Source organism: Procambarus clarkii, chromosome 10 (assembly GCF_040958095.1).
Source record: "Procambarus clarkii isolate CNS0578487 chromosome 10, FALCON_Pclarkii_2.0, whole genome shotgun sequence".
NCBI classification, from domain to species: domain Eukaryota; kingdom Metazoa; phylum Arthropoda; class Malacostraca; order Decapoda; family Cambaridae; genus Procambarus; species Procambarus clarkii.
Genome location: NC_091159.1, coordinates 16,975,633 through 16,996,504, shown reverse-complemented (window position 1 = coordinate 16,996,504; position 20,872 = coordinate 16,975,633). Strand labels below are relative to the sequence as shown.

Genomic DNA, 20,872 nt, shown 5'->3' with positions numbered 1-20,872 from the left:
TCTCTCTAAAGGTCATTTTGGGCTGGATTGAGTATTCTCCAGTGACTACCTGGCACAAGCATGATTTTGGGCATCACCTAAAAAGATTCCCATTGTGCTGGTGCAAAATGTCAACTTGCCCTGATTGAGCAACATTCTATTCAAAGTATCAGTAGAATTTTGTCTTGGGGAGTAATTGGATGTGATAGCTAAAATAGAAAATCATTATACCATACAATATCTGCCTAGTGACAATGCTTTCCAAAGAACATCTACAGCCGAATTTACAACTGGAATGGTTAAAAGTGAAAGGTCACTGAAGTGTTACCCCATTAATGTTGGAAAATAAGATAAAACAGCAGTTTAAGTGTAAAGACAAGAAAAAGTAAATAGCCATTTACTCCCCCTTTTAATTATGAATTTATTAAAATAAGTATAAAGCCTCTGAATTATAACTTCATTTAAATGCTGTTTAACTGCAAATAGCAAATGAAAATACAGTATAAGACAGCAAATCTATTTCAAGGTAGATCTCTAACAAAATACTGCCAGAGATTACTGTATTTATTTTCATGAATTTTTCCAACTTTTTAATACAATGGATGGGGGTGTCTAGTCATAATGATACACCATCACAATTTGATCATGAACTTACTTGGGCACATTTGACCAATTGTACTGAAGAGTTATTCCATGCATGATGCTGATCTTGTCCTGCATCATACAACTTCTGGAGCCTTGCATCAGTGTCCTGTATCAGAGCCATCACTGATGACTTGTATGCATCAACCAGAGCTGTCAAACATAGGAAAAAACTCCTTTTGCAAAATATGGTACCAAAAAGAAAAAAGGCGTTGAATGTAATGAAACGCCATTTTCTGGGTTGAGCCTCCGGAGGCTTCCCGAAACTAATGGACTGATATCCATTGTATTAGTCTAGAGCATCAGTTAATTAGGGGTTCTCTGCCTACAGAAATACATTTTTCTTACACAAGCCAGAACCTGGTTCCCTCAGAAGCGAAGGGAGCAATATCTTATGAAACACTCCACTTTGTGAGAGTCTAGTCACGTCTGCCATCGACCGGGGGTATCACTCTCAGTAAGTGACTATACTCTTAATAAGTGGAGTGTTCATACGCCATTGCTCCCCTGCATCTCTGAGGAAACCAGGTTCTGGCTTGTGGCTCCCGGTAGGGAAAGAACTCCAATTAACTGATGCTCTGGACAGGGAGCCGACGGGGTGAGCTGATATATCACGTCAGAAAATATATATTTTCTGGGGGGAGCCCCGTCGGCTCCCCGGAGCTATTCAGGCTGTATGGATATGTATAACTTTCTGGCATCAGTCAAAGCATGGAGTTCTTGCCTACCGGGGAATAAGAGCCAGAACCTGGGCCCCTCTAGAGAGGTACGAGGAGCAATGGCCTATAGAGAACCCCCGTGTGATTGGGAGCATTCTATGTCTGCCATCGACCGGGATAGGCACCCAGAAAGGTAGGCGACCCAAAACAAACCCCCTATTCTAGTAAAACTATTGCGACTGAAGGCCGAACAAGTGGACAGAACTTCCCAAACGAAAATTAGCAAACTAGCATGATGTCATCATGTTGCCACGCCGCTGTCTGCGCAACCTCCCCTCCCGGGAGGGGAAGGAGCAGCCCCAGACCTACCCGCCGACGACCCAACCTTTAGTTCTTGGCTAATGGAAGTCTATTGCGGTCGTGCCTCTGGCTCCAGTTTTTCATTACAGTTCTGTGCCTTGTGGTGTGGGCTGTCCCTTCAGGTGATGCGCGAGTCGGGAGTGATATTCTATGCTACTCGGGCTGCATGCGCCTAGGGCCATCTTCCCTAGGTGCCCTGTAAGTACTGCCCTTGGGGCTTGGGCCCACCTCCCACTAGTCACTTTGGGATCTACCTCCACTGTGCTGTTTATTGCTCGATATTTGGCCGCCCTTGGGGTTAGCTGGGGTTTTTCTTACCCTTGTTTGTCTCTGGGTACAGGATAGTTTTTGTCACTGGCAGGGGCACGGGGTACTGCACAGCTAGTTTTCATCTATAACAGCAGCCGGCTCTGTTCTGCCTGAGTACGTTGTCCTCTTGCATGGTTTTTCTTTTGTTTTTGTTTTTTGCCTGGTGGGGGGTCTGTCTTTGTGGTTCCCCATCGCTGTTGTTGAGGTTTATATGTTTGTATATCTATATTCTGTGTTTGGTGGTCCTCCCCGCTTGGCCCCCGTGAGTGGACACGTCCCAGGGGTTCAGCTTTAGCAGTTTGTTTGGTGGACTTGGGTGCCGATTCGCAGTACCCTGCCTAGGCTTCCCTTAGCATGTAACCATGGCTAAGGGCCCTGGGAAACCCCATGGGGGCTACGTGGTCCAATGGATGTGACCCCCTGAGTCCCCCCTCGTGTCTTGTGAGTTTGAGGGCTGTTCTGTCCCCTTGTCTCAGGGTGACACTCGGCTGTTTTGCTTCCGCCATGCTGCCTGTTGGGTTGATGATTGTTTTGACCCGAAGTCGTGCGACGTATGTTGTCTGTACGTGCTCCTGTTCACCCAAGCCACTGATAATGATGTGCGGGTGCAGGCAGCTGTGGCATTGCATGCTAGGTTTAGGTTGCGGCATTGCATGCTAGGTTTAGGTTGCTGCAACGCTCTAGGTTGGTTGCGGCCCTGGATGTCCCGAGACTGCCCCGTTTTGGTTAATGGGTCCGGACTTTGCGGGTGGGAGTCACTTCGGCTCCGGCTATATTGGCGCCTCCTCGTCCTTTCCCTTCTGTTGTGCATACTTCCTTCCACTTGCTCCCGGCTCCGAACCGTAGGCAGGTTTCGGGGTTGGGCGGGGTCTAGTTGGGCGGTCTCGGGAGTTTCCTCTTCCGGGGTGGCCGCGGAGGCATTCAAGCCTGTTCCTCCAGCCATGCCGTATAGGTCTGACCAGTGGGCTCCCTTCCTTAGAGTTTTTGTATGGCTGCCTCGGCTTTTCTTTGTGGGGCTGGGGCTTTGGGGGGAACGACTCGGGTCCCGGGTCGTGCCGTAAGGGTTCCCGGGGTTGGGGAGGAGTTGCCTGGGGACCTAGGCCCCGTTTTGCCCCGCTTGGGGTTTTTGTACCCTCGGAGCAGGGCTTACAGTTCCTCAGAGTGGGGTTTTTCCCTTCCCCCTCTGCGTTCGTGTTGGTCTCGGGTCTACCCCTCCCTGGGTTTGGTTCCGTGTCTTTTCGGGTCCGTTCGGTTCCGTTCTTCCTGGGAAGTTGGCTGCTCCTTAGGGATGCCTCATGGAGTACTTTTCACCCCTTTCCTTACCTTTTTTGCGCTTATGTCATGTTGCTATTCTCTTCGTTTCGGGATCCTTGCCCGTCGCTTGGTCAGGGGTGTCTTCGGGCCCGTATGTGCCTCCGTGCGCTTGTGCTTGTTTGTCACGGTTTTCATTGGTTCATGAACCTCTTCGGTACTTGGTTCATGGTGGTTCATGCCTTGAGCGCTGGGGCCGGGGCAATCGTTTTGTTTCTGGGCAGTGTACACGTGTGTTAGTGTTCCGCGTTCTTTCTCGTGGATTCTATGCTGTTTTCGCTCCTCTTCTTTCAGGTCATAACCCCCCTGGTTACTTGATGTTCTGAAGCGAGTATGGGCAGCTAGGAATGGCACTTCCTCCGCCTCTGTACTGCATGCACCTTGTCTTTTCATACTGGGCTCGCTCCACTGGGCGTTCTCCACTAGGGATGCTCCTGTTACATAGCACGGCTCAGCTGTTTCGTGACACGGTGGTGTCTGTTTTGCAGGCGAGATTGTACTGTCCGGCGAATCTGTCGGCCGGGTGCTGGTTCTCGCTGTTGGTGGGATCCTTGCCTCTTCGTACTCACCTAGTTGTGCTTGCGGAGGTTGTGCTCTAGCTCTTTGGTTTGGCCTCTCCACTGTCAATCGTCTGATGTACAGCTTCATGAGCCTACTGGGTTCTATCTTCTCTACATTTGCGACTGTGTATAGAGTCTGCCTCCACCACGTCACTTCTTAGTGCATTCCACTTCCTGACTACTGACACTGATACGGTTCTTTCTGTGTGTCTGTGGCTCATTTGGTTACTAGACTTCCACCTGTGTCCCCTTGTGCAAGTACCACCTGTGTTAATTGTTCCGTCCTTGTCTACCCAGTCGCTTTCCCACTTGACAGGGTAGTGTCATTGGCTCCTAACAGGGGTGTTAGGTGTTGTGTGCTTTGCTTGGACACTTTGCATGTGTCTCACAGTGACTACTTTGTTCGTGTATTTTGTTCTTGTTGTACTGGGGGGCACTGCCCCGCATTTCGGTGCTTTTTGTTTCGTTTTTCGGTGCCTGGGTTTTTTCTCGATCTTTGGGCATTCCTTGCCTATCTTCGGTGCCTGGGTGCACCCTGATATCCATGGTGTCCCTCTGTGTCTGTGCGACCTCGCACACCACACTTTGTGGTTGGTTGTTGACATTGCTTTGCTGGTGGCTACTTGGTCCGTATTCCGGTCTTTTCCCTTGTCTATTTTTTGTTTTCTTCCCTCTATGCTACACATGGCTGTGAATCTTGGTTGGTGCTTATTGGCTATACTGTTGTTAGGTGCTGGGGTGGGCTTCTGTCCATGTTCTTGATTTTGGACTTCCCCAGTGTTCAGTTTGGAACGAGTTCACTTTTTTCTTGTTCTCCCTTGTTGCAATGTCTGCGGGAGGATGTGGTCTTCTGGTCAACCGCTCCTGCCCTTCTGGTTCCTTTTATTGGGACGGGTAGCTTGGATTCCGGTCCTGGCTCCCGTTTCTCCTTGTTCTTTTTCCAGACCATGCGTTTTTGTTTTCTTGTGGTACATGTCTTGAGTAGTTCTCTGGTGTACCTCGGTGATGCGTGCCTCATTCTTCTCTGCTGGGGTTGGTTGTGCTGCTCCTTAGGGTTGCAGGGTCACTGCTTTTTTGCTTCGCTTCTCGCACTTTAGTTTGTGGTGCTCAGTTTCCTCATTGGCCTTTGCCTGGCCCCTGGCTCTTCGGTGTTTGGCCATGTTGGTCCTTCCAGGGTCCTGGGGGGAGGGGATTCCTCCCAGATGGGGCCTTTCTGCTCGTCCGGGTTGGTTCCTTTTCGGCTCATCGGGATTGGGTTCCTGGTTCCCTGGTAGCCATTCCTTCTGGTTTTTGCCAGCCTTATTTGGGGGCTCTACTTTCCTCGATTCTGATCCTGTGGAGCTTCCCGCGACTCCGCCTCTTTTTGTGGATTGGTCCAGCCCTGTGGTGCATTCTTTCCCCTCGAGTCTTCCTTGTCTGGGGTTTGTGTATCATGTTCTCGTCGCTTGTGGGGGTACTGGTGGATTCTTTGTTGGTCTCCCGCCTAAGTGCTTCGTCTCGGCGGCGATGTGTGGTTCCTGGTGGTCCTTCTGGTTTTCTTATCACTGCGAAAGATCACTGCGAAGGGTTCGTTAGTCTCCGATAGGGTTGTTTTGTCTTTCCCTTCAGGGTTGTTCTGGGACCGTCTTCTGGTGCCTTGTACTTTTGTCTCATAGGTAGCGCTGCCGGAGCCACTCCAGCTTGCGTTCAGTGTTGCTGTTTCTTCTGCTCCATTCCGCTTGCTGTCTTGGGCATTCTTTCGCCTCCGGCCTGATCTTGCGCTTCTGGTGCTGTCCTAGTCATTGGCCCGGGTGGTCTATTTTCTTCTTCTCCTCGGTTGTCGTGGTCCCTTCAGTTCTGGTGTATTTTTGTTTTTCGAGTCTCCTTCTGTTGGTGTTGACCTCTTGGGGTCGGGTCGGGGAGTTTCTGGCTCTCCTCTGGCGCCCGTGTTTTTCTGCCTCGTTGGTCCTCGTGGTAGGTTGTTCTTTTGATGCAGTCTCCTTCTTGGGTGATGTTTGGGTCTGCTGCTTCCTGAGGGGTCCTTGGGTTGCTGCTTGGTTGGTCAGGTCGGGGTACTTTCTTTTGTTGTTCGGTTGGAGCTCTTCACTGTTCTCTGCGCGTCTTAGCCTCTGAGGCTGTGGATGCGTTTTGGTTTGTCCGGTTTCCCCTTACTTCCCTCCTTCCTGTTCTGGGGTTTGGGTCTTCTGGGTCATTGGCAAGGTCTTTTCTTTTAGTCTGTGGTGTTTTTTTAGGTTAGTGCGCGTGGCATCCACCTCCCGGATCCTGCCCTCTTTTCCTTATCTGTGGTGAGGTAGCTCTGGGGAAGCCGAAGGAGCCCCCCTCCCAGAAAACCAGCATTGAATGTAATGAAATGCCATTTTCTGGGCGAGTCCCGGAGGCTCCCCGGTATCCCTCCTTCCCTCTGGTCGGCTGTGTGTTTTCTCGCTTTTTGACATCCAGCCTAAGGACTGAAGGTTGGGTCACCAGTGGGTAGGTCTGGGGCTTCCCCTTCCCCCTCCCAGGGAGGGGGGGTTGCGCAGACAGCGACGCAGCAACATGATGACGTCATGCTTGTTTGCTAATTTTCATTTGGGGAGTTCTGTCCACCTGTTTGGTCTTCGGTCACAATAGTTTACCAGAATAGGGGTTTGTTTTGGGGCGCCTACCTTTCTGGGTGCCTATCCCGGTCGATGGCAGACATAGAATGCTCCCAATCATAAAGGGGGTCTCTATAGACCATTGCTCCTCGTGCCTCTCTAGAGGGGGCCAGGTTCTGGCTCGTGGTCCCCGGTAGGCAAGAACTCCATGCATTGACTGATGCCAGAAAGTTATACATATCCATTCAACCTGTATAGCTCTGGGGAGCCTCCGGGACTCACCCAGAAAATGGCGTTTCATTACATTCAATGCTGTTTTTTAAAAAACAATTTTGAAAAATGATATAGAACTATGTCACACCCAAAATTTCTTGCATTTCATCACCTCTATTTGAGAACGGTGGTGTAGGAGGCATGGTAGGCTGCAATGCCAAATAAGCAACAGACCCAAAAACTGGCTTATTCTCACTAGCTGTACGATAAGACTTGATGAGATGCCTGTAAAAGGTATAGTCTTTTATGAGGAAACAAACAAATTTATTCACATTTGTACGAGTTACATTTGTACACATTTGTTATTAATAACATTTGTGCACATTTGTTATTAATAAAAACCCAGCATTTAATATAATGAAATGCCAGTTTCTGGAGGAGCCATGGCAGTGTCCTGAGGCTATTTTCCTGAGATTGCTGCATACTAAAAGGTCACATCAGTCATGAAGGGTTCTGTTTGATTTACTGGGGACCAGTGGCAGCCCCTCACAGCAACCCGTCCTTCTAATAGCACATCGCATTTTGACGTACACTTTACCTAAGGCCAAAAAACCAGCGTTGAATGTAATGAAACGCCATTTTCTGGGAGAGCCCCGGAGGCTCCCTGGAGCTTATCAGGCTAATTTATGTTATATTAGACCGGTACATTAGCCAAGGAGTTCAGACCTACCAGGGACCAGCACCAGAAGCTGGCCCCTTCAGAGAGGTTTCAGGGAGCAATGGTCCTGGAAAACCCCCTTGTGGTTGGGGTTTTCCTTATCTGCCATCGACCGGGGTTAGGCACCCAGAAAGGTAGGCATAACAAAACAAACCCCACATGGTAAAAAACTAAAACAGAAAACCGAACAGAGAGGTAGAAACTCCCTACAATCCCAAGGAAACAAGAAAACAAGCAAACATCACACTTTACTGCCACGTCGCTCGTCCGCGCATCCCTCCCCACCCCGAGAGGGGGAGGGGGGGCCCCCGGACCTCACTGCGCCAGCTGCCTAGCATCAGATCGGAAGCTAAGCTTCAATCAACGCAAAAAAATCGCCGACTGGTGGGAGGGAGCCAGAGGGGTTGCCAGGGAGCCTCCGAGGCTCACCCAGAAAATGGTGTTTCATTACATTCAAAGCTGGTTTTCTGTGGGGAGCCCCTACGGCTCACTAGAGCTTCATGCCCAAGGAGAAGGAAAAGAAAGGGCTGACCACAAACTCCGCAATGCGAAGCCGAGACAAGAGGCTGCAACCTGCGACTCAAGGCAACAAAAATGCACAACCGGATCAACCCAAAGTGCATCCACAGTCACGGTACGCAGGTAACAGCAAAAAGCCGCAACTGGACAACACATGACGCACCCCCAACTGAACCAACCAAGCGTCAATAACCCAAGGACCCCTCCAGAAGCTCATTTGAACCGCAGTGCACCCTCCATCCCCAGCAAAAAAAACACTCCCAACCCCAAGAAAGACAGCAAGTTCAAGAAATAGAAAGAAAGCTCAAGCTCAACTGGGTTATCTGAAGGGAGAGGTGCACGACAAGCGAGGAGACACGCCTAAGGGAGTGTATCCCAAACATACCAGGGAAGATAACCCTGACTATGCAAGGGCATCATTTAAGGAGCACTCAGCGAAGGGAACCCTGAGCATATGCAGCCTTAAGAGAACAATACTCCTGACTTATTCGAGAAATTGACAACCAAATTCTAGTCTGCACAAGATGGCAGCCAGGTCACTCTAGATCCTACAACACTACCTGCTTTACTCATACACCTAGTACAGTAGGGCTGTTTGCATCTACATGGAGTTCTTTGCTACTTTTTGAAGCAAATTAGTACAGTATTGGTTTTTCCCTAACAATTGTTTGTTGTAGGGTCCTTTGTTTGCTTTTTATTTAATTTTAGCTTTCACAAGTATTTGTATCAACCACATTACATTATCCTTTGCTGTTATTTATACTCCATCTTTGGTTCAGGGTTCTCTTCCCTGGCTCTGGGTTTGCGATTCTTTTGCTCCACCAGGGTTATTATCTCGGATTTTGTGTAACCCAATATGAGTTGGAGTGGTGTGTGAATAACAGAGTAGGCATTCTAAGTCTCCAGGTGGCCAGGGCTGACATCTAGTAGTGAGCAGGTGGTATGAACCAGTAGTACAGCCCAGGGTAATAATTGTTTACATAGTTAAGTCAGTATTGTAACTGTGATCCAGGCAGTTGTCTATACAGTGGTGCCTGTATACACACACACTGTATAGACATAAAGAGGGGCATCTTACAAATGCCTCTCTTTACAAACTTTTCGGGTTACGAGCCCAATTTCTTCTGAAAATTTGAATTGGGTTATGAACTTTACCTCGGGAAACGAGTTTGTTGATATGCGAATGGCCGACCTAGCGCATGGTGGCACAGTGATCGACCCTCAGTTTATTAGTGCCTCCCACCTAGTGACTATTGCGCCTGAATTCTTTGCAAGGATTTACAGTTTTTTTTTTTTTTTTTTTTTTTGGGGGGGGGGGGGGGGATTTTTGGCTATTTGAACATGAAATTTGTTATTATATATCTCACCATGGGTTCCAAGAAAGTCAGTGGTAAGGTTCAAGGCAAGAAAACACATGTGAGAATGACCGTAGAGGAAAAACAAGAGATCATTCGTAAACATGAAAATGGTACACGTGTTATTGAACTAGCTAGGCAGTATAACAACTCTTCAGGGGAGGAGGAGGAGGAGGCAGTAGAGGATGTCCCTTCCTCATTAATTAAGAAAATGTGTGCAGTATGGGAAGAACTGCAAAGTTTTGCTGAAAAGAATCACCGAGATAAAGCTTTAGCAGGCCGTTGTATTGATGTTATTAACCTTTTAACTGCGCTGCCTTCAAATATGACACCCCCCCAGTGCACAGGAAATAAATTCTCTTGAAAAAATTCGTTTGTTTTTTAAAGTGTCAAAAACCCTTCCCTCAGTATGGGTATGTAAAAAAAAATTCAAAATTGTACTTACTTTGGCTCCTATTAGATCCGTAAGTTGGCGCGTGACATCATTCCCCGTTCACCCGTGACGTATGCTCCCGGGGCCAGTAGGGCACCTGGGGCGGGGCGCACGAGTTGCCACGAATATATTTTTGTTCATTTTTTGCGCACAGTTCCAAATACATTTTATTTGTTTTTACATGCTAATCCTATGTGTAACGAACACATACACTATATTATGGCAGTAAAACATCCGTACTGTCCGAGGACACTGTGTTACGTGCATGACACTTGTATACACATATGTTGCACATATTTACCATGTATCATGCTAATTTATGTATTTATACATAATTTATGTATATATTATGTATCAAAAGTTTCAAAAACTGTTGGCATTCTTTCTAAGATCAGATATTATGTACCTTGCCCTGCCCTGGTGACACTATTACTCTCTCAACTATCTTTATCACAACTATGGTATTTGTGCTTGGGGTTCTACTACCCAAAATCATTTACGTCCTCTAATTACTCAACACAAAGCTGCTATTAGGACAATATCTAACTCTGGCCCCAGACATCACTCGGTACCCTTACTCAAATCTCTGAATATGTAAGATATTAAGTCACTGCACATCCTCTCATGTGTATTTTATATATATAAAACGCTGAACTGTAATGTCAATCCTGACCTTAAAAGCTTCCTAGAAGGTTGTAACAGATCCCATGAGCACCACACCAGAAACAAATACCTATTTGATATTCCAAGAGTATGACTTAGTCAAACTAGAAATACTTTACAAATCAAGGGACCCAGAATGTGGAATGACCTTCCCAATTATGTTAAAGACTGTACCTCTCCCAACCAGTTTAAGATAAAAACTAAGTATCACCTAATTAACTCAATGTAACCTACCTCACCCCTAAATGTCAACCCATGTCTACGAATTTAAACAATGCTGTTTGTTATCTTCTTGAGGTTATCTTGAGATGATTTCGGGGCTTTAGTGTCCCCGCGGCCCAGTCCTCGACCAGGCCTCCACTCCCAGGAAGCAGCCCGTGACAGCTGACTAACACCCAGGTACCTATTTACTGCTAGGTAACAGGGGCATTCAGGGTGAAAGAAACTTTGCCCATTTGTTTCTGCCTCGTGCGGGAATCGAACCCGCGCCACAGAATTACGAGTCCTGCGCGCTATCCACCAGGCTACGAGGCCCCTCAAAATTTGTTGACCAAATTGTATTTTTGTTTTTTTTCTGCCATGTTTCCCCCCCCCCCTTTTTTCATTTTTTCTGATTTTTTCTCTACACACTTTATACTTTAATCTCAATTAGTATTAAGTTTTAGTTTTAGTGTTTTTCCTGCCCGAAACACTTTGCGTAATAGTGGCTTTAGGCATTGTATGTACTAGCTCTATCTATAAATCCATCAACTTTTGTATTTCACTTTGTATGTACTTTACCTGAATAAATATTTGTATTTGTATTTATTTATATATACAATCTATTTACAGACTATACACTGTCACACACTATATACATTCACCATCAACACATTCAGAACACCGCGAGTGTGAGCTGCCACACCCAGACAGGCCCTCCCTCACTTCAACATCTTAATTGCCAACATTCCTCCTCCCACCATACTGTTATTGTTTTTATTACACTATTTACACACGTTATATATACCTATCTACATGTTTTATTTACCAGAACTATGCAAGTAAGCCGGTATTGTGTCCAAACAGTACAGTGGCTACCATACACTGCATGAGAAATCACACAGCAGACAACGCTACGATTACGCCGTCACCTCCCTCACTAAAATAGCTCCACTCAACATACTCCTGTTGCTGTTATTACACTATACAAACACACTGTATATACCCATGTACATGTGTGTTCCCCATAGCGATCCACGAAGCTAGTATGGTGAGCAAAAAAAAAAAAGAGTGGTTGCCAAACAGTGAGGCTACCTCAATTCTCTCCCTTCCTCCCTACCTCACCAAAATTCCTCCTTCCACAATACTACGCACAACGCTGATTATAACCACAATCCTGGTCACTAATTCCTGTAAATGAATAATTGACCACAAGTTTATTTTGAAAAGGAACCCAAGAAGTCGTTTGAAGATTCTAAGATGGACAAAATAATGCTGTAGTGCTGTGGCTAGCGCTGTGAACATCGTGAACAGCATTGAATCACTGATATTTGAACATCGTACCCAGTCATTATCACACTCAGACTCTTCTATAATACTATCATGGCTAAAAAATACAGATTATATATATATTTTGACATTATTAGGCGATGCTGTGGTCACACGCTGAACAGCAGTGCTGTGCGCTCAGGCTGCGAGCACCAGCCTTGGCTGCTCACTCACTACTGAGGCTCTCGCACCCGGGAATATGGACCATGATTTTTTTTAAAGATGGCGTCTGTTTACAAGAGCCCTGAGGAAGCTGATGTGAATCCCATGTAGCCCCGGGAGTTTTGAATGGAACGTGAAAAATACAAATACCTGGAGGCGCGTAGCGCAGCCCAGACGTGGGCCTGCAGGCGCGTTGCACAGTTAAAGGGTTAATGACAATGTGATGTTTCACTACAGACAAGTGTTACAAAGAAGGGAAAAACAATCTTCAATGGAATAATTTCTAGTGAGAAAATCAAGCAGTGAACCAGAAGCAGGTCCTGGTGGTATGCAGGCAAAACGTGCCAGTGTGTGTATCCCAGAGAAGTCATCACCGCCTGATGAATATAATGGAAGGGGACTCCGCTTCCAACCAGTAATGCCTCTCTTCCTCCCTCCCCTCCTCACTGTCTTCCATATGCCAACAGGAGTCATCAGTAAAGGTAAGTAATAACTTGTACATACTTTTATATTTAAGATTTGGGTGAATTAGGTATAAAATTTACTTTGAAGTTAATTTTGTTGGGAGTCTGAAATGGATTAATTCATTTCCCATTATTTCTTATGGGGAAATTTGCTTTGGTTAACAAATTTCCGGGTTACGAACCGTCTCTAGGAACGGATTAAATTCGTAAACTGAGGTACCCTTGTGTTGCTGTGATCTACCTTTCTGGTGGTCTTTTCTCTTGGTTACTGTGTTAGTTATAGACTCCCAGACTTCCCTTTCACTCTACGGAGTAGACCAGATTCTGGCATTGGTCTCTGGTAGGTGCTTGTGAATTGTTAAGAGAATAGAGTAGTACTGAAGGTTTGATAGGTGTACTAGTGTGTAGCTCTAGTCTTTCCCTATACATTATTATTAAACGAGAATTATAATACCATACATAAATTACATACACAGTTTTTACATTAACATCTTGAAAATGTCGACATAATGCTTGCTCAATGTACAGGATCTGAATTTATTCCTTTACAGTCAATTAAAAAAAACATTAAATAATACAAATTGTTAAGAGAATTTAAAATGAGAACAGAAACAGCATACCGAGCAACCTGGAGCCAGAGGACAGTGTTCTCGCCTTCATAGGTCATAGCAGCTACAGTGCTAGTATAGATCCGGGGTAAGTTGGAGGAGGCGATGTAACCATGACCACCACATGCCAGACGGCAGATGTCGGCACCCTGTGCTGCATCAGTGGTGCTAAGGGCTTTGAGGCCACTTGTCAGGAAGTGTAGCTGCAATATTATGGTAGTGGGTAATTATTAGAAATCCTTGAACAGTATATTTATTCTTAATATAAAACTAAAATATGGCTCATTTAATACTTAAATTATTTTCTTACATTTCTGTGGATAAATATCTCTGATTCTGTATCAAGAAAGTAATTTTTCAGAATATTGATACATACTGAAAGACAAGTTGGAAGCCTTGTCTCACCTCTGACAAAAAATCCATACTGCCTTTTGAAATGTTTGATAATGCTTTCATGTAGGTATCTACTACACTGTTTGCTGAGAAATGTAAAGCAAACACAGATGCAATGTGAGGCAACAGCTTGTACTGCTGTGTCTGATAGTCCAAAATCTGAGGCTCTGGTTCCCTGAAAGAAAGAGACATTTATATAGCACTTTTTTTTTAATAATTATTTACTAATCAAGTGACATTCTATTATTACTTTTATTTAATTTTTATTGTTATTGAATTATTATAACATTCAGTGCTTAGTATATTTCTCAGGAATTATTTCACATTGTTGGTATTAAGTATGGCTGCCTACTAAGCCAACTTATCATATAAGAATATGATAAGTTTATCAGTCTCCGTGGTGTAGTGGTAAGACACTCGCCTGGCGTTCCGCGAGCGCTATGTCATGGGTTCGTATCCTGGCCGGGGAGGATTTACTGGGCGCAATTCCTTAACTGTAGCCTCTGTTTAACGCAACAGTAAAATGTGTACTTGGATGAAAAAACGATTCTTCGCGGCAGGGGATCGTATTCCAGGGACCTGCCCGAAACGCTACGCGTACTAGTGGCTGTACAAGAATGTAACAACTCTTGTATATATCTAAAAAAAAAAAAAAAAAAAAAAAAAAAAAAACAATCTGTTGATGCTAGGTATGAACTTAGCACAGTAGTACAACACATGACCTAACACGGCCACTAATAGAGACAGGCCATATTGAACAAGATCTTACCCCGGAACTAGTTCGGACTGACGACGCACAGCTGAATATCGGGTAGCAATGGTGACAGCACACTGAAGCTCTTTGCAGGCGTCTAGTATAATGCCAGTCCTTGCATACATCATCGTGCCATAATTTAGTTTACTATGCATAGGTTTGACGTATGTCCCATCCTGTTACGATTCAGAATATAAGAACAAATGTAATTATATTATTATTAACATTAAGTTAATTAAGTTACAATAAGTTATTATTATTAACAAATAAAATATGAAACAAATTCAGTTACAAGTATTATGAAAGACATGTAAGAATTCTCATGTACAGTTATTTCTTAAAGCAGTGTAATCATAAGGTTACAGGCAATCACATAAACTTTATTTATTGGCTGCCAATTTAAAAAATAAATATTTTTGAAATTAATGGTAAAACCAGGTATGGTCTGTTGGCACAACGGTGCTCAAGAAAGGTATCTACATTCCAGCATGTCTTAAGTTATCAAGGTAATTACCTAAGTGTAGTTACAAGATGAGAGCTACGTTCGTGGTATCAAGCACAGCTTTCATATATTTTTAACAAAACTTTAAGAAATTTTTTATTTTAATGTTTCAATTTTAAGCACTAAGGAGGGGGGGATGAAGTCTCATTTTGTTAGCCTTGTACAACTAAACTACTGTATTGCACGTGTAATTTTATTCATTATTTTCCTAAACTCCCCATAATTTTTCTGATAAATTCATACTCAGCTACAGCAAAAAATGAAAATATCAAGAGAGAAGCCACTTGTAAAACACAAATCATATTACAGAAAGAAAAAGCAACATACAATGACACCGCGGCTTACGAATGCCCCTATTTACGAACTTTTTTAGCTACGACCCCAATTTCTTCAGAAAATACGAATTGGGTTACGAGCTTTGCCTTGGGAAACGAAGTTTGTTGATACACGTATGGCTGACCTAGTGCGTGGTAGCATGGCGTTCGCCCCTCAGTTTACCAGTGACAATCGCGTCTGAATTCTTTGTAAAGAATTATCTTTTTTTTGGATTTTTTTGGTATTTTGAACATAAAAGTTATGATTATATATCTCGCCATGGGTCCCAAGAAAGCCAGTGGTAAGGTTCAGGGCAAGAAAACACATGTGAGAATGACCATAGAGGAAAAAACAAGAGATCATTCGTAAACATGAAAATGATACACGGGTTGTTGAACTAGCTAGGCAGTGCAACAAATCTATGTCAACGATATGCACTGTACTTGCTAAGAAAAAGGACATTATAAGTGCTAAAGTGGCAAAAGAAGTACCAACAATCACGAAACAAAGAACACAAACACTTGAGGATGTTAAAAAGTTCTTATTAATTTGGATACACAACAAGGAGTTAGCAGGTGATAGCATTTCAGAGGCCATCATTTGTGAGAAAGCAAGGCAATTGCACAAAGACCTTTTAAAGAAAACCCCTGGAACGAGGGCTGCAGATACGAAAGAGTTTAAGGCAAGCAGGGGATGGTTTGAGAAATTTAGAAAAAGAAGTGGTATTCATAGTGTCGTGAGGCATGGGGAGGCTGCCAGCTCAGATAAACCAGCAACTGAAAGATTTATTGACGAATTTAAAGATTTTGTAAAGAATGAGGGATACCTACCACAACAAGTGTTTAATTGTGATGAGACAGGACTATTCTGGAAAAGACTGCCTAAGAGGACATACATTACCCAGGAGAAGTCATTGTCCAGACAAGCCTATGAGAGATAGGTTTACTTTTGTGCTGTGTGGTAATGTGAGGTGCAATTTGAAAATTAATCCCTTGCTTGTGTATCATTCTGAAATCCAGGTTTTTTCTAAAAAATATATGGGCAGAAAAGCCAAATGTGTATGATGTGGAGGTGCTAATAGTAAGGCATGAGTGACGAGGCAATTTTTTACCGAGTGGGTGAATGAGGTGGTTTACCCTGCCATAAAAAAATATCTGCAGGAGAAAAGTTTGCCACTCAAGGCCCTGCTACTCCTCGACAATGCTCCTGCTCATCCTCCAGGCTTGGAAGATGCATGTTTGACAAATTTAATTTTGTTACAATAAAGCTGTTTTCTGGGTTGGGGGGGGGGGGGAAAGAGTCCTTGGGGTTGTTGATGCTTGGTTGGTTGGCCGGGATGCACCTTCTTGTGACCTGTTGTGGCTCCTAGCCATTGCCTGCGTGCCACGGCCTCTGTGGCCCTGGATGTGCTTTAGGTTAACCTGGGCTCCCTTCGTCCCTGTTCCAGGGTTCAGGTCTCCTGGGTCGTCCGCGGAGTCATATGGTGTTGCCTGTTGTTTTGCTTTCGGGTTCAGGCGCGTGGTTTCTGCCTCCTGGGTTTGTCCCTTTTTTGTCCTTGTCTTTGGGTAGTTAGCTCCAGGGAGCTGAAGGGGGCTTTCCCCCAGGAAACCAGCGTTAAATGTAATGAAACGCCATTTTCTAGGTGAGTCTTGGAGGCTCCCTGGTAACCCTCCCCTCCGTCCCTCCAGTTGGCAGTTTTTCATGTGTTTTTGACATCCAGCCTCAGAACTGTAGGGTGGATAGCCAGTGCGGGGGTTTGGGGCTCCCTCTTGCCCCTCCCGAGGAGAGGGGAGCTGCGCAGACATGAGGTGCGGCTCGTGTGACGTCATGCTCGTTTGCTCGTTTTTATTTGGAGAGTTCTGTCCACTCGTTTGTCTATTTTAGTTGTTTTAACCAGAATACGGGTTTGTTTTGGGGTGCTTACCTTTCTGGGTGTCTGTTCCGGTCAATGGCAGATATAGAATACTCCAAATAACAAGCGCATGGTCCCCAGTAGGCCTAGAACTCCATTCACACTGACTGATGCCAAAGTCTAGGGATATACATATCACCCTAGATAGCTCCGTGGAGCCAAAGGGACTCCTTCCAGAAATGGTCATTTTAAAAGTGTGAAAATCAAAATAAACTGAAGGAAATTTAAATAAAACACTAGCGTTTAATGTAATGAAATGCCATTTACTGGGTAAGCCCCTTTGGCTCCCTGGAGCTATATAGGACTGATACATTATATTAGTTTGGGGCTTTAGTCAATGGAGTTCTGCCTACTGGGACAATGAGCAAGAACCTGGTCCCCTCAGAAAGGTGAGGAGAGTAACGGCCTAGGGTAACCTTCTTTGTATTTGACGGTATTCTCTGTCTGCCATCGACTGGGGTTAGGCACCCAGAAAGGTAGGTATCTCAAAACAAACCCTACATGGTAAGAAATTGCAAAAAATCCAAGACCGATCAGAGAAACAGTACTCCCGAAAAAAAGAAAACAAGGAAACTAGCAAACAAGCAAATGTTAACAACAGCCTAACAAATGTTAGGGAGAAGGGGAAGCCCTGGACCCCCGTGCCGGCAGCCAAGCTTCTAAATTCGGAGGATGAGCATCAAAAACGAAACTGCCGACTGGAGGGAGGGAGGGTGCCAGGGAACCTCCGAGGCTCACCCAGAAAATGGCGTTTCATTACATTCAATGCTGGTTTTCTGTAGGGAGCCCCTTCGGCTCCCTTGAGCTACATAACCAAAGATAAGTAAAAGAGGGACTTACCCAGGAGGCGGATGCACTGCGAGCATCAACTCGAAGATGAGACAACTGACTGCAACCTGCGACCCAAAGCCACACAAAAGAGGCTGGGACCAGGAACATTCACCAAATACCGGGCGGCCAGGACCCCGTCAGCCCAAGACATGTTCCCAAATGTCAGCCTAAGACATGTTCCCAAACACAGCAGCCAAAACAGCATACCTACAAACATCATAGGCACAAGGGTAGACCACAAGCTGGCGAGACTTAATCCTGTGGATGACCTGAGAGAAATATAGGATCAACCCAAATCACGTCCACAGAAGTCGAAATGCGCAGGTAACTGCACAGAGCTGCAACCAGCCACAACACCTGATGCACCCCTGGCCTGACCAACCAAGCATCAAGAAACCAGGGGCCCCTCCGGAAGCTCACCATCTCGTTCTGCACCAGAAAAGAAGGAGACGGCTGCAACTGAACAAAACAGCCACCTGGATCGAAAGAGCAAAGGCAGGGGGGCAAACAGCCCCAGAACTGCTAGTGGGCTTCCACCACAGCCCCCCCAAAAAACCGACAGAGGGGCCCCGGGGCAGAGTTGCCCTCCATGCTCACTACCCTAGAAGAAATGCAGAGTCCAAGAAAAAGGAAACAATAAGGGGGCTTGCTGGTAAGGCCCAGAAGTCTCTGCGGGAGGAGTAGGCTCAAATGCCTCTATCCCCACAACAAATGGGGCAGCCCCCGGAGCAGCCCGAGTCTCATCCCCAACTAAACCCCATCCCAACTCCAAAACCCTCAGACATTAGGGGGCCGGCAGGGGTATGGAGGAGCAGAGGAATCCCAATAACAGGGAAAGGACCCAGGGGTGCGGACTGAACCAAGGTCGAAGCGACCAATGCCCTCAAATCTGACCTAACCAAAACGGGGCAGCCCTGGGGCATTCGAGCGGGCAACCAACCTAGCACGTTGAAAGAACTAAACCAATCAAGTAAGGCGACCGCTGCTTGACCCCCAAGATCTTCCAAAGAAGAAAGGGTAAACTGGAGAACGAGCAGGGAAAAAGATCCGCTCGACCCCAGATCGATGGTGTCAGTGACCCCACAAGCAGCATGATGGCGGCAAAACTGATGGGATCGTCACCCTGAGAGAAGGGTAATGAACAACTTGCAAACTCGCATAAGGCGAGATGGGACTTGGAAGACGCTTCCATGGGTCTGTCAAGCCCCGATGGAGTTCTTCAGGGTTCATAGGGGGTTTTGCCTACGGGAAGCCCAGGTAACGGTGCTGCAAAGTTGGTTGAGCCCCTAAGAGTGTCAACAAGAGGGAAGAGGGCTTAACTGGATCCCTGGGAAGTATACAAGCACAGGAGCATAGAGGGGGGGCCACCGAAAATATATGGCCAAAGGGCCAAAAGAAAACCAGCTGGCCCCAAGGGTAGGGTAAATGTCGAGCAGCAGGAACCCCTATGGAAGTAAAGGACTGAAAGCTCTAGGGAAGGCAACCATAGAACCCATGGGTAGTACTTACAGGATGCTTAAGGAAGGTAGCCCTAAGTGCAAGCAGTCCCAGTACACTACATTACTCCTGGCCACCACACCATAAAACGCAAGAAACACCACAATGGCACAAAATCCTGCAGGAAACCAAGACCAGAGTTGACAAAGCACCCCAGAGCGCTTCAGTCTACAAACTGAGGAGCTGGGCAATCAGCGTGGAGGAACGTGGCTTCCCTCTCCCATCCCCTGTGGGGGAGGGGGAGAAGTTGCATGGACAAGAGGCATGGTGTCAGTGGTTAACATTTGCTTGTTTTTCTTGTTTTCTTTTGGGGAATTCTGTTTCTCTGTTCGGTCTTGGGTTTTTTGCAATTTCCTACTGTGTGGAATTTGTTTTGAGATGCCTACCTTTCTGGGTGTCTAACCCCAGTCGATGGCAGACAGGGAATACCCTCAAAATCAAGAGGATTTCCCTAGGCCATTGCTCCTTGCGCCTTTCTGAGGGGGTCAGGTTCTGGCTTGTGGTCCCTAGTAAGCATAACTCCATTGATTGAAGCCCCTAATGTAGAGTATATCAGTCCTATATAGCTCCAGGGAGCCAAAGAGGCTCCCACAGAAAATCTGTGTTTTTCTTACCTCAAGAACCTGAGAGTTCTTCATGAGCATGTTTGAGCGGGGAATGCGGTAGTTATCAAATTTCAGGAAACCAATATCATTGGTGTTCATACCCATCCTAGGACCAATTTCACCAACTGTGATTCCTGGTGAAGATAGCAAAATGTTTAACAAAACCTTTAATAAGCCAAGTTTTTAATATTGTATCTAAAAGAAAGTGGGAATAGTTGGACAGCTTCAAGAAAAGTGTGTATGTAAAATAAGGTACTCCAGGCAGATTCATTTAAGCTGTATAGAATAGCCCCATATCTTGGTTACTTTGCTGGTAACTTTGAACGTTCCATCTTGGTGAACACTGGAGGCACACATTTAAACGACCAAAACCTCAGTACAGGGTGGGATATCTTGGATACAAGAGAATTCAGTCACCAGTAAGCTAAATAATAAAGAGGTATGTGTATCTATAAGGCTACATACTGTACTTACTACAGTGATACCTTGGTTTTTTACTCTAATCCATTCCAAGTCAGTATAGAGTAAATGTTAGGCTTATACCGAGGTCACCCCCCCCCCAGGGTTTAATTACTGACCCCTCCCATGGATGCAACCCCACAACAAGCTGGCTAACTCCTGGGAAACTGTTTCCTGCTAGGTGGACAGAGGCATTAGGTGATAGGAAATGTGCCCAACCATTACTGTCCCGCCCGAGACTCAAATCCAGAATTCTTGATTGTGGGTTGAGAATGAACCCGATTGTACTACCATGACCCTCGTGATGATTATGTAGCGGTAATACATAGATATCTTAGTAGTTAAGTTATTTGTTAACAGTCTTCACAGTTCACTGATAATTGAACTCACCTTTGAGACTGTGGTGAGTTTCTTCATCCCTTATTTGAACCATGAACAGATGAGGACCATGGCATTGGCCCTTTGTGTACAGTTGGGCCATCACCAATGCATAATTTGCTGTCTTGCCCACTGAAAAATATACAATGTACAGTATAAACTATACAG

At 45.5% G+C, this 20,872-nt stretch overlaps 1 protein-coding gene across 3 annotated transcripts in view; it reads right to left on the bottom strand.

The window, feature by feature from the left end:
• The window catches only part of LOC123746864 (peroxisomal acyl-coenzyme A oxidase 1-like), an 85,104-nt gene that overhangs the window by 44,967 nt on the left and 19,265 nt on the right, over nucleotides 1-20,872 (bottom strand). For all 3 annotated transcript variants that reach the window (XM_069321664.1, XM_069321662.1, XM_069321663.1), the window contains exons 6-12: nucleotides 20,717-20,836; nucleotides 19,877-20,001; nucleotides 14,221-14,381; nucleotides 13,464-13,626; nucleotides 13,071-13,261; nucleotides 6,782-6,894; nucleotides 635-774 (exon numbers count right to left, since the gene is read on the bottom strand). In XM_069321664.1, coding sequence (XP_069177765.1) covers nucleotides 635-774; nucleotides 6,782-6,894; nucleotides 13,071-13,261; nucleotides 13,464-13,626; nucleotides 14,221-14,381; nucleotides 19,877-20,001; nucleotides 20,717-20,836 — 1,013 coding nt within the window. The remainder of the gene's footprint in view (nucleotides 1-634; nucleotides 775-6,781; nucleotides 6,895-13,070; nucleotides 13,262-13,463; nucleotides 13,627-14,220; nucleotides 14,382-19,876; nucleotides 20,002-20,716; nucleotides 20,837-20,872) is intronic.